The 12,923-nt window shown below is 46.3% G+C and overlaps 1 protein-coding gene across 1 annotated transcript in view; it reads left to right on the top strand.

Annotated features, from left to right (window-relative positions):
- Positions 1 to 89: 89 nt before the first annotated feature.
- Positions 90 to 12,923, top strand: part of RETREG1 (reticulophagy regulator 1) — a 129,558-nt gene continuing 116,724 nt past the window's right edge. Inside the window, exon 1 of the mRNA XM_047851420.1 lies at positions 90 to 449. Within this exon, the coding sequence (XP_047707376.1) occupies positions 157 to 449 (293 nt within the window). The 5' untranslated portion in view covers positions 90 to 156. The remainder of the gene's footprint in view (positions 450 to 12,923) is intronic.

Here is a 12,923-nt window from a genome sequence, read left to right on the forward strand (position 1 = left end):
CCTGCCGCCGCCGCCGCCGCCGGGGCTGACGTCACGAGGCACCCAGCCGCCGGCGCCCCGCGGTGCGCGCCCCGCGCGGGGACCCGCCGCCCTCGCCGCGCCGACACCCGGACGCGCCGCGCGCGCGCCCGTCCCCGCCCGCAAGCGCGGCCGAAGATGGCGAGCCCGGCGCCTCCGGAGCACGCCGCGGAGGGATGCCCGGCCCCGGCTGCCGCGGAGCCGCCCCGGGCTCCCCCGGAGGAGCAGGGAGAGGAGGCGCGGGAGGAAGGGGCGGTGGCGGTCGTCGCGGGGCGACAGGTGGAGGAGGCCGCCGGCGGGGTGGCCGCCGCCGTGACCTGGCTGCTGGGGGAGCCGGTGCTGTGGCTGGGCTGCCGCGCCGACGAGCTCCTGAGCTGGAAGAGGCCGCTGCGCAGCCTGCTCGGCTTCGTCGCGGCCAACCTGCTGTTCTGGTGAGAGCTCGGGCTGGGTGGGGACGCCCAGGAGGGCAGGTGACCTTGGGGCGCCCGGGAGCGGGCAGAGGGGGCGCCCCGGGCGCGGTGTGTGTGTGTGTGGGGGGGGGGGGGGTTGTACACGCTGAGCCCTGCGACGGAAGTGTCCGCCCTGCCCCACTTTCGGGGCCACCTTTCTCGAACAGGTAGACACACACTTCAACTTTCCTGCAGAAGCGCTTCGCTACAAACACAGTTGTCACCCTCCGTGTGTGTATCCACCCTGGCATGGGAGGCGGTCGGCTGGCCCGCAAGCACCTGTACCTACAGGTGTGCCGAGCGTGCCCGGAAACTTGGGCCTTTGCTTTCGAAAACTCACGGGTTTTCACCTGCTTGCCAAAACCATGCCAGTGCAGACGTGCTTGAACTTGTATTCGCTCTCGCACCCCGAGCAGGCGTCTGGACCAGCTTAGGTACACGCTCAAGACTGCGCCGCCTTCATCAGCCACCTGAGATAGGCACTGAATGATTTGTTTTTCCATTCCCTGGAGGGTTGGGTTTACTCTCTTAACTAACTCCCTGATGAGAAAACAGGAGGCAAACAGGTGGATTAGGTACATCACCCCCTCCCCCCGCCACCCAGGTGCGCACAGTGTGGAAAACAGTCGTATTTTCAGGTGATGTACAGATAGAACACACAGGAATGTTCTCTGAAAAGCCCCTGATCAACAGGTTTGTCTCTCCAAAAAGAGCCCTTCACCAGTAAGGACAGGGAAAGTGTCTCACTCCTTCACCGAAGGACGTGCCGTTCCTCTGTTACCAGTCTGCTGGGGGGTGGAGAAAAGCGTTCTTTGTTTGCAACTGTGTCCTCATAACAAGCATGATCCACACCAGTGCAGGATAAGCAGGGGTTTGGCAGGAGATACCTGGTTACACGACATAGATTTCTTAACCTTAAAGTTAGGATATAAAGTAACCAAAACATACACAGTCTGCCATTTTCTTTGTTAACCAGAGCAACTTGAAGATTTCTCTACTGATCTGTACCAGTCCTGGTTTCCTCTTAAAATGAGCGATATCTTACCAGGGTCCTTGAATGTGAATTTACTTTGGGTATCCTAGCTGTGTGTGTTTCTACTGTTTATTCCAAATTTCTTTATCCTGTTATAAAGTTTTGTAAGGCCTCAAAAAAGGAGGATATATTGTATTATGCTATATGGAGCCACAGTCAAATAATCTCAGGGCTGTGTTTCCCTCATTTTTCAAATTGTACTTATTATTAAAAAATAAGTTAATAGCCTCGTAGTTCAGACGTTTAAAGGTACAAAATGATACACATTTCGAGGTTGTCTTTGCTATGCCTGTCTCTGGCTACCCAGTTTTCTCTCAGAGGCAACCAATGATACGGTTTCCTCTGTAGCTTTCCAGATTGTGCATGTTTTAGCAAATAGGCAATATTCTACACAAATTGTGAGATACTATTTGGGCTATTCCTCTTCTCCTATGTCTTGGCAATCACTTATTCTTTTTCAACTGCATAGGATTCTATCATTAGGATGCTACAAATTATTTAACCTGTCTCCTAACAGACCGAGCGAGATAATTTCCAAACTTCTGCTATTTTAGTGTTATAGCTAATGGCCTTTGACACGCATTATTCTGCATATGTGAAAGCATTTCTGTAGGAAAGAGTCCCAGAAGTTTAATTTTTGGGTCCAAGAGAATGTGCATGTGTAATTTTGATGGATATCATTGTAGAATGTCCTTGGAATTCTATTAATTTAAACTCCAGCCAGCAATATGGGTGACTGCCTGTTCCTCTCTAATTTTGCAAAGTGTTATACCAAACTTTTTGATCTTAAAAAGCAGGTAGGTGAAACAGTGTGTCCCAATTTGGCATTAAGTTGCATTTCTCTGGGATTGAGCAGTTTTTCTCATGTTCAAGATCCATTATAATTATCTTTTCTTTGCATTATCTATTTATGTATTTATAAATATATATATTTTGTATGTGTATATATTTTGTCCATATTTTTAGTTGTGCTATTGGGCTTTTTCCTATTTTTTGTAGGAACTCTTTATATTAACAACTTTAGCCTAATGAGTAAGTTGTAAACATTTTTTTTTGATATATTTTTAATAACAGCCATTGAAGAGAATGTTTTTTGCATAAAGTAATTGAAAGGCATATTTGGTGTTATTTTGGAGTGATGTCTTCCATCCATTAAAAGCAATAGTTAAGTAAGCTCTGTGCCCAGCGTGGGGCTTGAACTCATGACCCTGAGATGAAGAGTTGCATGCTTTACCTACCAAGCCAGTCAGGCACCCCCATCTATTTTTATGAGTCTGATGGACAGGTAAACAGTGGCCAGGCATTCAGTCCAATTACAGCTTTCTGCTTCTCTGTTTTATTTCTTCTCCTGTTTGCATTATCTACATTCTGTGCATGTTTTCTTTGACAGAAAGATAATTGTCCTGCTTTTTAAATTCTTAAATACTTACTAATTGCAATTTCTGACCCATTTATTAATTTCATTAAACTGTTGATGTTTTATCCCCCTCTGTTGCTTTTGGGGTTAAAACAATTTTCACAGTCACTGTATTCTTTAAATAGTGTGCTTATCAAGTCATCTTAAATTATGTGATGCTCTAACATTGTGTCCTGGGGACTCTCAAATTTGGTATTTTTCGTGAGAAAAACAGATCAGCGTTCAAAGTAAGGAACCCTAATCTTAAGCGATGGTGATGATGTTTTCTCTTTAATTGGTGTTATTTCATTTTTGTGGAAGTTCACTTTTTAAAAATATTTTTCTTTGAATGGTTTAGTACTTGATGTGAGCTGTAGCTTTCATGATTTTGAGTTTGGGCTCAAAAGCTCTAACATTTTTTACCTGCATGTGTAAAATCTGCAAGATTTTCGTGCTGTGAACCAGAAGCACAAAGTCTGAGAGATGCCTCTAACCAATGGGTATAACAGTAAGTTGCGTGAAGCAAGCGTAAGAGAAGAATCAGAAAGTAGTTCACTTGATGCAGTTTGGGGGGAGTGACAGCAAAGTGGATGGAAGAGCTTGTGGCTCTTCATAAGGCAATCATGCTTGAACGAGACCCCGACGGACAGGAATGATTGGGGTAGATCTAACATATGGTCAAAAGCATTTCAACCTTAAGAACTTGTACTTCGTGTTTTCATGCAGTCACACAGTGGTTGGTAGAGAAAATAAGGAGATGAGACTGGCTAGTTGTTTGGGACACATGTTTGGGGGCGGTGGTCACCTCGAATGTCAGACCATGTGTTTGAACTTGTTTTTTCTTTTTTTTTTTTTAATTTTTTTTTTTCCAACGTTTATTTTTGGGACAGAGAGAGACAGAGCATGAATGGGGGAGGGGCAGAGAGAGAGGGAGACACAGAATCGGAAACAGGCTCCAGGCTCTGAGCCATCAGCCCAGAGCCTGACGCGGGGCTCGAACTCACGGACCGCGAGATCGTGACCTGGCTGAAGTCGGACGCTTAACCGACTGCGCCACCCAGGCGCCCCTGAACTTGTTTTTTCTATAGACAATGGGGACCCCCCCAAAAAAAGTCAGTGTCCATGAATATGTTAACGGGTAAGTAAATTTTGGTACATGTTTTCCGATCATAAAAGACTATATCACAATGAACATAAACTACAGCTATAGGCAACAATATAGATGAATTTTACAAACATCACTTTGGTCAGAAGAATCACACAATACATGTAGGATGATCCGGTTTCTTGAAAGTTTTAGAATGTGCAAAACTATACAGTATTGATTAGGGCCATGCACATAGGAGATTAGAAAGACACTCTTATCCCTAAAATCAACAAAATGTTTATGCCTGGGAAGAGTGAGAAGGTATGACCACAGAGGGACACATAGAAAGTTCTGGGGCACAGGCAGCGTTTTATTTTTTGACTCAGGTGGTAGTTACATGGCATTAAAATTCTAATTATTTTAAACCCGTGCACGTGTTCTTATCTATGATGTATTTTATGAAAAATGCTAGAATGCTAAATAATGCTTAAGAAATGGTATGCTCTCACGGCTCAGAGGAGCTTGATAAAACGTAGACCCCATATAGTGCGTGTCTCGAGAAGCAGGATTTCCACAACCTGAAATAGATTGGGCACCAGCCCAGTAGTCTCAGGGCTGGGTCTTCCTCATTTTACCAACAGAGGACATGTTTTTAAAATTGTCTCTCTTAATTTTAAATTTTATTTATTTTAAGAAAACGCTAATACCGCTGCACAGTTCAAAAGTTTAAAAGTACAAAAGGCTAAACAGCCTGGAGATCTCTTTCCCACGCCTGTCCCTGGCTACCCAGTTTCCTCGCAGAGGCAATCAAGGACACCACTTTTCTTTTAAGTATAATTTATTGTCAAATTGGCTAATATGCGGTATGCAGTGTGCTCTTGGGTTTTGGGGTAGATTCCCACGATTTCTCGCTTCCATACAACACCCAGTGCTCATCCCAACAAGTGTCCTTCTCAATGCCTACCACCCATTTTCCGCTCTCCCTTACCCCCCCCCCCCCATTCAACCCTCAGTTCTCTGTATTTAACAGTCTCTTATGGTTTCCCTCCCTTTCTCTCTGTAACCTTTTTTCCCCCTTCTCTTCCCCAATGGTTTTCTGTTAAGTTTCTCAAGATCCACATATGAGTGAAAACATATGGCATCTGACCTTCTCTGACTTATTTCACTCAGCATAAATTACCTTCCAGTTCCATCCACGTTGCTGCAAATGGCAGGATTTCATTTTTCTCGTTGCCAAGTAGTATTCCATTGTATATAGAAACCACATTTTCTTTATCCATTCATCAGTTGATGGACATTTAGGTTCTTTCCATAATTTGGCTATTGTTGAAAGCGCTGCTATAAACATTGGGGGTACATGTGTCCCGATGCATCAGCACTCCTGTATCCTTTGGGTAAATTCCCAGCAGTGCTATTGCTGGATCATAGGGTAGATCTATTTTTAACTTTTTGAGGAACCTCCACACTGTTTTCCAGAGCGGCTGCACCAGTTTGCATTCCCACCAACAGTGCAAGAGGGTTCCCGTTTCTCCACATCCTCGCCAGCATCTATAGTCCCCTGATTTGTTCATTTTGGCCACTCTGACCGGCGTGAGGTGGTATCTCAGTGTGGTTTTGATTTGTATTTCCCTGATGATGAGTGACATTGAACATCTTTTCATATGTCTGTTGGCCATCTGAACGTCTTCTTTGGAAAAGTGTCTATTCATGTCTTCCCATTTCTTCACTGGATTATTTGTTTCTTGGGTGTCGAGGTTGGTAAGTTCTTTATAGATTTTGGATACTTTATCTGATGTGCCATTTGCAATTATCTTTTCCCAGTCTGTCAGTTGCCTTTTAGTTTTGTTGATTATTTCCTTTGCAGCGCAGAAACTTTTTATCTTGATGAGGTCCCAATAGTTCATTTTTGCTTTTAATTCCCTTGCCTTTGGAGATGTGTCCAGCAAGAAATTGCTGTAGCTGAGGTCAAAGAGGTTGTTGCCTGCTTTCTCCCCTAGGGTTTTGATGGTTTCCTGTCTCACATTTAGGTCTTTCATCCATTTTGAGTTTATTTTTGTGTATGGTGTAAGAAAGTGGTCTAGTTTCATTCTTCTGCATGCTGCTGAAGGACACCACTTTTAAGCACAACATAAAATAGAATGAACACAATAAAGCAGAAAATACCCATTTTTTTGTTTTTAAAAATTAACTTTTTTGCAGTATACTGTCATCAATAAAATGCACACACTTCCAGTGTACAGCCAGATGTATATGCTTGTGTATGCACATACAGCAATTAAGATCTAGAACATTCCGCGGCACCTGGGTGGCTCTGTCGGTTGAGCATCCAACTTCGGCTCAGGTCATGATCTCGCGGTTTGTGAGTTCGAGCCCCACATCAGGTTCTTTGCTGTCAGCGCAGGGCCCACTTAGGATCGTCTGCCCCCCTTTATTTGCCCCTCCCCTGCTTCCATTCGCCCCCAAATAAACATTTTTTTAAAAAATATCTAGAATACTCCATCAATCCAAAAGATTTCTCTGATTCCCTTTCCTGTCAGTACCTACCTCTGGGGATTGATCTGCTTTATGTCACCATAGATTAGAGTTATCTTCCGTAAAGTTTCATGTAAGTGATACAATATAATATGATGCCTTTGTTTGGCTTTGTTTACTTGGTGTAAAGTTTTGAGACCCATCCCTGTTGTGTTTTTGTTTTTTCCTTTTTATTGTTGCCCGGTATCCACTTAAGGTGTTTGCCACAATTTGTCTGAGCATTAGCTAGTTGATGTTCATTTGGGTTCTTTTCAGGGTTGGCTGTTATGAATAAAACTGGAGGGGTGCCTGGGTGGCTCAGTCGGTAAAGCGTCTGACTTCGGCTCAGGTCATGATCTCCTGGTTTGTGAGTTCAAGCCCCACATCAGGCTCTGTGCTGACAGCTCAGCCTGTAGCCTGCTTCAGATTCCCCGTCTCTCTTCCCCTTCCATGCTCATGCTCTGTCTCTCAATAATAAACGTAAAATTTTTTTAAAAAAACTGGTAAAAAATTCGGGTCCAGATCTTTGTGTGAAATGTCTCTTTTCGGTGAGAACAGGGGCAAGGTCTGACCCGTGTCTTGCGTGGCTGTGTTGCCTTGGATAGTTAAGTGATGGGACCAAATGCCCATCTTCTTCACTTCCTTGCTGGAAGTGCTGAAATTGAATGCCTTACAATGCGGCCATCCTCTTGAGGCACATTCTACCTCTGCAGCCTAGAAAGCCACCCTGATGTGATTTCATTTTGAACCCACGGTTGGAGCCCATGACATACAGAACAGTCCCTGCACAGGCCGTTTTCCTCAGGGCCTCTGGCGTTGCGTGGTGACATTCCCTTCCATTTCTGTAAATAGTCAAACTGCGAGAAAGGGATTTGCTTGAGGGGACTACGCTAGGGTATACCTGGCAAGAGGCACATGGGACTCTGCCTTTTGGGTTTTCTCAGGCCAGGCGTCTGTGCTGTGTAGAATGCCCGGGACCCACTGAGAGCCCTGGCAGCACTGTCCTCAAGAGTTGGTTTGGAAGGTTGCAAAGTCCAACTCCCACTTGCTTTCAAGAGCCCCCCTGTCCCGTCGCTGTGGGTTCTTCCAGCTTGCATCGGGGTCGTGCCCTCTCAGAGAGTTGTCTCTGACTGGCATCATCAAGGGCGTCACCTGGGCACTTGTTAGAGACAAAGATTATGGGCTCGACTCCACACCTACTGAACCAGAATCCCTGGAGGTGGGACCAAAACATCTGAATTTTCTCCAGCTCCTCAAATGACTCTCTATACACTCAGTTTGAGAATCACTGCATTTGAGCACTTTCCCGGATCACAAGCCGTCTTGTCCATGAGGCAGCGTTTCCATTGGCGGCAACTCTAAGTGAATATTTTCCTTATAATGAGTTGAGTCAACCTACCTTTTGATTACTTCTGCAGATGCCCAAGATCCACACCCCACTTTCTAGAGTAATCCTTTGTTGCAAGCCGCATTCTCTTCTTACTCCTACCGAGTCTTTTTTCTCCCAACTGAGAAATTCTGGGCTCCTTCCCTCACTGTTCTCCAGACTCTTCTGTACATGCTTCAGTTTATCTGTATTCCTCCTGAATGCAGCATTCCTGAGATGGTCTGAGCAGTGTGTACCCACCCCCCCCCCCCGACAGCCTCCTTTATTCACATAGCCTGAGACAAGAATTTCTTTATTCTAATTGATAGTAACCCCCTTTGACAGCAACTATTATTGACAATTGTTAGATTCTCATATATATGTGTATATATACACACACACACACACACGTATACATATATATATGACTATACAGTTATAGTTTGTCAAACTATAACTACCAAAATTAAGGACATTCACATTTAGCACTTTATTTAAATCTTAGAGCAACTCGACGAGGGAGGTACTGTTCTCTTTTTACACAGGAGGAAACAGGCTCATAGGAGTTTAACTGAATTATCAAGGATGACTTTGACCTGTGTGATTCAATAGAATGTTTGCAGTGATGGAAATATTCTGCATTTGTGCTGCCTGGTGTGGTAGCCTCTTGTGACGGTTGAGCATATGAAATGTGGCTAGTTTGACTCAAGAACTGTAATTTTATTTCACTTAAGTTTAAATAGCCACATATGGTTAGTGGCTACCATATTGAATAGCATAATCCTAGACCATAGTCATGAAGCCATGCCCTCTCTCCGCCAATTTAGTATTGTTTTGGTTTGTGTTTTGTTTTACTGTGTTACTCGAGAGAGTAATAGAGGATTGTGGGAGCCGACAATTAGGGCTTCCATTTTATACTATTACAGACTTAATGATTTCACCATAGGGCAAAAATAACTGTGTTGGAAGAATGTTGCTTTCAGGAGGGATTTTGTTGAGTCTTAGCTGGTCTAGTTCATGTTCCCCACCTTATCTCTGTTCCACCTGGACAGTCAGCAGCTACAGATGAGTGTCTGCTCCAGGCCTACGTGGTGTGGGCCCAGTGGGTATACGAGAAGCCCCAGGTCTCTGTTTGTCTCTGAGAGTTTACACTCTGGTTTAGGAGGCATGGCTGCTTCAGTGAACTGATTGAAACGCTACACCGCAGGTCTGAATTGTATGCCACGGTCTCCAGAGCCTTACAGCTTAGGAATAGCGGAGATCAGGAGGGTTGGAATAGTTAATGAAAGCTCTGCACGAATTATCGTATAGACCTAAAAAGAGAGCTATAATTGTACGAGCAAGAATAACAATCAGGGTTTTCCATGTAGGACAAACCCAGGAATAAATGAGGTCTAAGTACCTGATGCTCTCAGCCTGGGGAGACTCACCTGCCTCACGCTGAGGGTCCATCCTGGGGAACACGAATAAAAATTATTATTCTTGATGCCTGGAACCAGCGTGGGATGGGAAACGTTGTTAGATGTGCAAAAGGTGTGGTGAACTGAGCTGAACTAGAGAGTATTCCCCAAGCTTAGATAGGGTGGGGCTAGTTTAAGAGAGGTCTTGCAAAATAGAAGAGGCTTCAGTTCCCTGAAAATAGTCATGGACTTTTTTGTATTCGGCATTTAGCAAACATTTCTTGAGTGGTGGTCTCATGTGCTTATTATTAGACCCAGCGGCCCCTCGTGAGATCCCGCGTGAGGCTGTTTTCTCAGACTTTAGTACACTAGCACCGGGAACTTGGGGTTGAGGACTTAAGAAATGGGGCTGGTTTAACCAGATTGATACTCCTCCTAGAAAGCCCATCAGGGTTTCCTCTTTAATAACTACACACCTCGTCTTTAGTCATTTTGCACAATTTTAGGCTTATGCTATTTGAGCGATAACTTTACCTCAGGTTCTTTCTGCTACTCTCCTTTTTCCCTTTTGTCCTGTTGTGCACGACTGTTTTTAAATTGCTGGATTGATCCAAATGAGTACAAATAAATGAGGTGTATCATTATTACTAGCCACTGGGAATGCAGTGATGATTAAGACGCATTTTGACCCCTGGTGCGAGAAACAGATTAGTAAGGAAACAATTCTTTTTTTTTTTTTAATTTTTTTTTAACATTTTATTTATTTTTGAGACAGGGAGAGACAGAGCATGAACAGGGGAGGGTCAGAGAGAGGGAGACACAGAATCTGAAACAGGCTCCAGGCTCTGAGCAGGCAGCACAGAGCCCGACGCGGGGCTCGAACTCACGGACCGCGAGATCATGACCTGAGCCAAAGTCGGCCCCAGTAAGGAAACAATTCTAATGCAAGGTTATGCTGTGCACGCTGAGGTAGCACACATGGGCCAGGAAGAAGCAATAGAAAGAACTTCCTTGGATCCTGAATGAGGGGGTCTGGGGCCGGGGCAGGAGGCAGAATGGTCAGTACCTAAGAAGTCAAAGAGAACTAATACCTATCGAAGAGCTCTTAGGTACTAGGTACTAGGTTAATTCATGGGAGCTTGAACGGGGCACACAGTGGCACTCATCACTGCTCACTGTTATAGTTGAAGAGACAGAAAGAAAAGGAAGAGGGGACAGGATGAGACCAGAGGGGAGGGAAGAGTTGTTTTATGTGCTCTGGGGAATACCCAGAGGTGGGGTAGGAAAGAGAAACGTTGGAGCCGGTTTGTGAAGGGGTTACTCTTGGACTGTGCGGAGGAATTTGGACCATATCTAACAAGCAGTTTCCGTCTATTACTCTAATGTAAATACCGTCATGTTGGACCCTTTCTTCCAAAACCTCCCTGCAAAAATTCAACAAATCTTTGTCTACCGCCACTGTTTTAGGTGCTGGAGATGTAAGAGTGGGCACAAAATATGTACGTATAGGGCTCCCTTTTTCACGGAGCTTGTACTCCAGTGGTGGGAATAGCAGAAGAAAGGCAACAACTACTCAAAATGCTAGAAGAAGCTGGACACGATGGAGAAAACTGAAGCAGGGACAAGGAGTGACAAGGAGGTGCTACTTGGCTGAAGCGGTCAGTGCGGGCATCTCAGAGGAATGACCTCAAACAGACACCTGAAGAACGAGTCCGGGAATGATCCAGGCAGCTAGCTCCCTTTCTGGGAATGTTCCAGACAGAGGAAAGGGTGTGTGCCAAGGCCCTGAGGGAGGTGGACTTGAGGTGTTAGCAGAAAAGCAAGGAGCCCCGTGCGGTGGGAGCTGGGTGAGCACGGGGGAGACACCACTGGTTTGGCGTGAACTCGGTGCTGCAGCCGTGCCAGATTCTGCATTTTGGCTTTTCCTGAGCCCTCCTGGACGAAGGAGGGGAGCGAGAGCCTGGGGCCCGAGGCTAGTGAGGAGTTTCACCGAGGCACGTGGTGGTGAGGAGAGGCGGTGGGGGTGGGGGGGAGAAGATGGCTTCGGGGGACTCTGGAGGTATAATCGGGGGGATTGAGTGGTCTGGGGGTGGGAAGAAAGTGGTAGAGGACCGGCGGGCCTGCGAGGGTAGGTGAGGAGGGGCTGGCGTGAACCAGTATGAGGGACCCTGAGGTTCAGCGGGTTGGGGCCATGGGGGAAGAGGGTGACCTCAGTTTTGGGATGTTAAATTGGATGTGCCTTTGGGCCACCAGATGAAGTCCAAGTAAGTCCCTGTGGGGTTCGCTCCATGGGCTGATGCCCGGGGGACAGAAGGTCGCAGTACAGATTCGGGTGTGTGGGGGTGCAGGCTTGGGTAGCTGGGAATTCCCAGGGGGAGCACTTGCTGGGTAACGAGAGGAGGGCCTGGAGGACAGTGTTGAGGAAACTGTCATTGGCAAGGTGGGTGCCCAAAAGGAGCCCCGTTCGCAGGAGCGTTGGGACACGGCGGGGCCCAGAGAGAGGTGCCGGGCAGATAACCGTCCAGGTCATTCCGTGTGCAAGTGCTCCTTCTTGGCCCCAGTGGGACCCGTGTCTGCAGGAGCCTGGCCTTCAAGTCACAGCAGAAGGGACTGATTCTCTCTTCCGTCCTCCTGGCCTTGCCTTCCTGGCCACTTTGCAACTTGGCTGGCTCCCGACTTGGCCAAGAGTTTGAGCAGTTCCAGAAATTCCCACTCTCGAATGTCGGGCTTTCGTGCCTGTGGAGATAACCTGTGTGAATGTCAGAAGCTGCATGTTAGCTGTTTCTATTTGCACTCTTGTAGAGTCCTACCCCTGTCCTCTCCATGAGACGCCTGGGCGGGTTCTCCCAAGGACACTGGGATTTGTGGGGCTGGAGGCAGTAGGAAGGAAGGTTGATGACCTGGGGCAGGAAAAGTGACACAGGGGGCTCTGGGGAAGCCCCAGGGGGCTGGGCTTGGAAGGACACCTCTTCCTGTGATGCCTGAGGACAATGGGCAAGGTGGACAGGCCTGAACTGGAGGTGGCCAGGGGCAGTGTGCAGTGGGGGCCGATTTCCCTTTGAAGGAGGAGGAGGAGGAACTATTGAAGACATTGATGGAGTGTGAGGCTGGCTAGAGCTTTCGTGGGGAAGGATATCAGGAAATCACAAATGATTGTGTTTGGGGGAGATAGATGCTCAATTGCATTGTTTTCCTGGCTTTATTTATGTTTGGCATTTCTTTGGTGAATTTATTTTTATCAGATTCCTGTGTTTTCATCTTTGCCCCCTTTTTCAAGGTGCAGTATTAATTAATTTAATTTTTTAATGTTGATTTATTTTTGAAGGAGAGGGAGAGACAGAGTGTGAGCAGGGGAGGGGCAGAGAGAGAGGGAGACACAGAATCCCAAGCAACCTCCAGGCTCTGAGCTGTCAGCACAGAGCCTGATGCGGGACTCGAACTCACAGACCCTGAGATCATGACCTGTACTGGAGTTGGATGCTTAGCCAACTGAGCCACCCAGGCGCCCCCTAGGGTGCATTTTTTAAAATGAAATAGTACCAAATTTAGCAATATGGTCACCCCACATTACTAATGTGTAATTAGTAATGTGTATTAGTTTAACAGTAAGTATTTTGAGGGATATTTTCCATTTGCTTAAAGAAGTGAGATCATGGTATCCTT

The sequence above is a fragment of the Prionailurus viverrinus genome, chromosome A1, assembly GCF_022837055.1.
Source record: "Prionailurus viverrinus isolate Anna chromosome A1, UM_Priviv_1.0, whole genome shotgun sequence".
NCBI classification, from domain to species: Eukaryota; Metazoa; Chordata; class Mammalia; order Carnivora; family Felidae; genus Prionailurus; species Prionailurus viverrinus.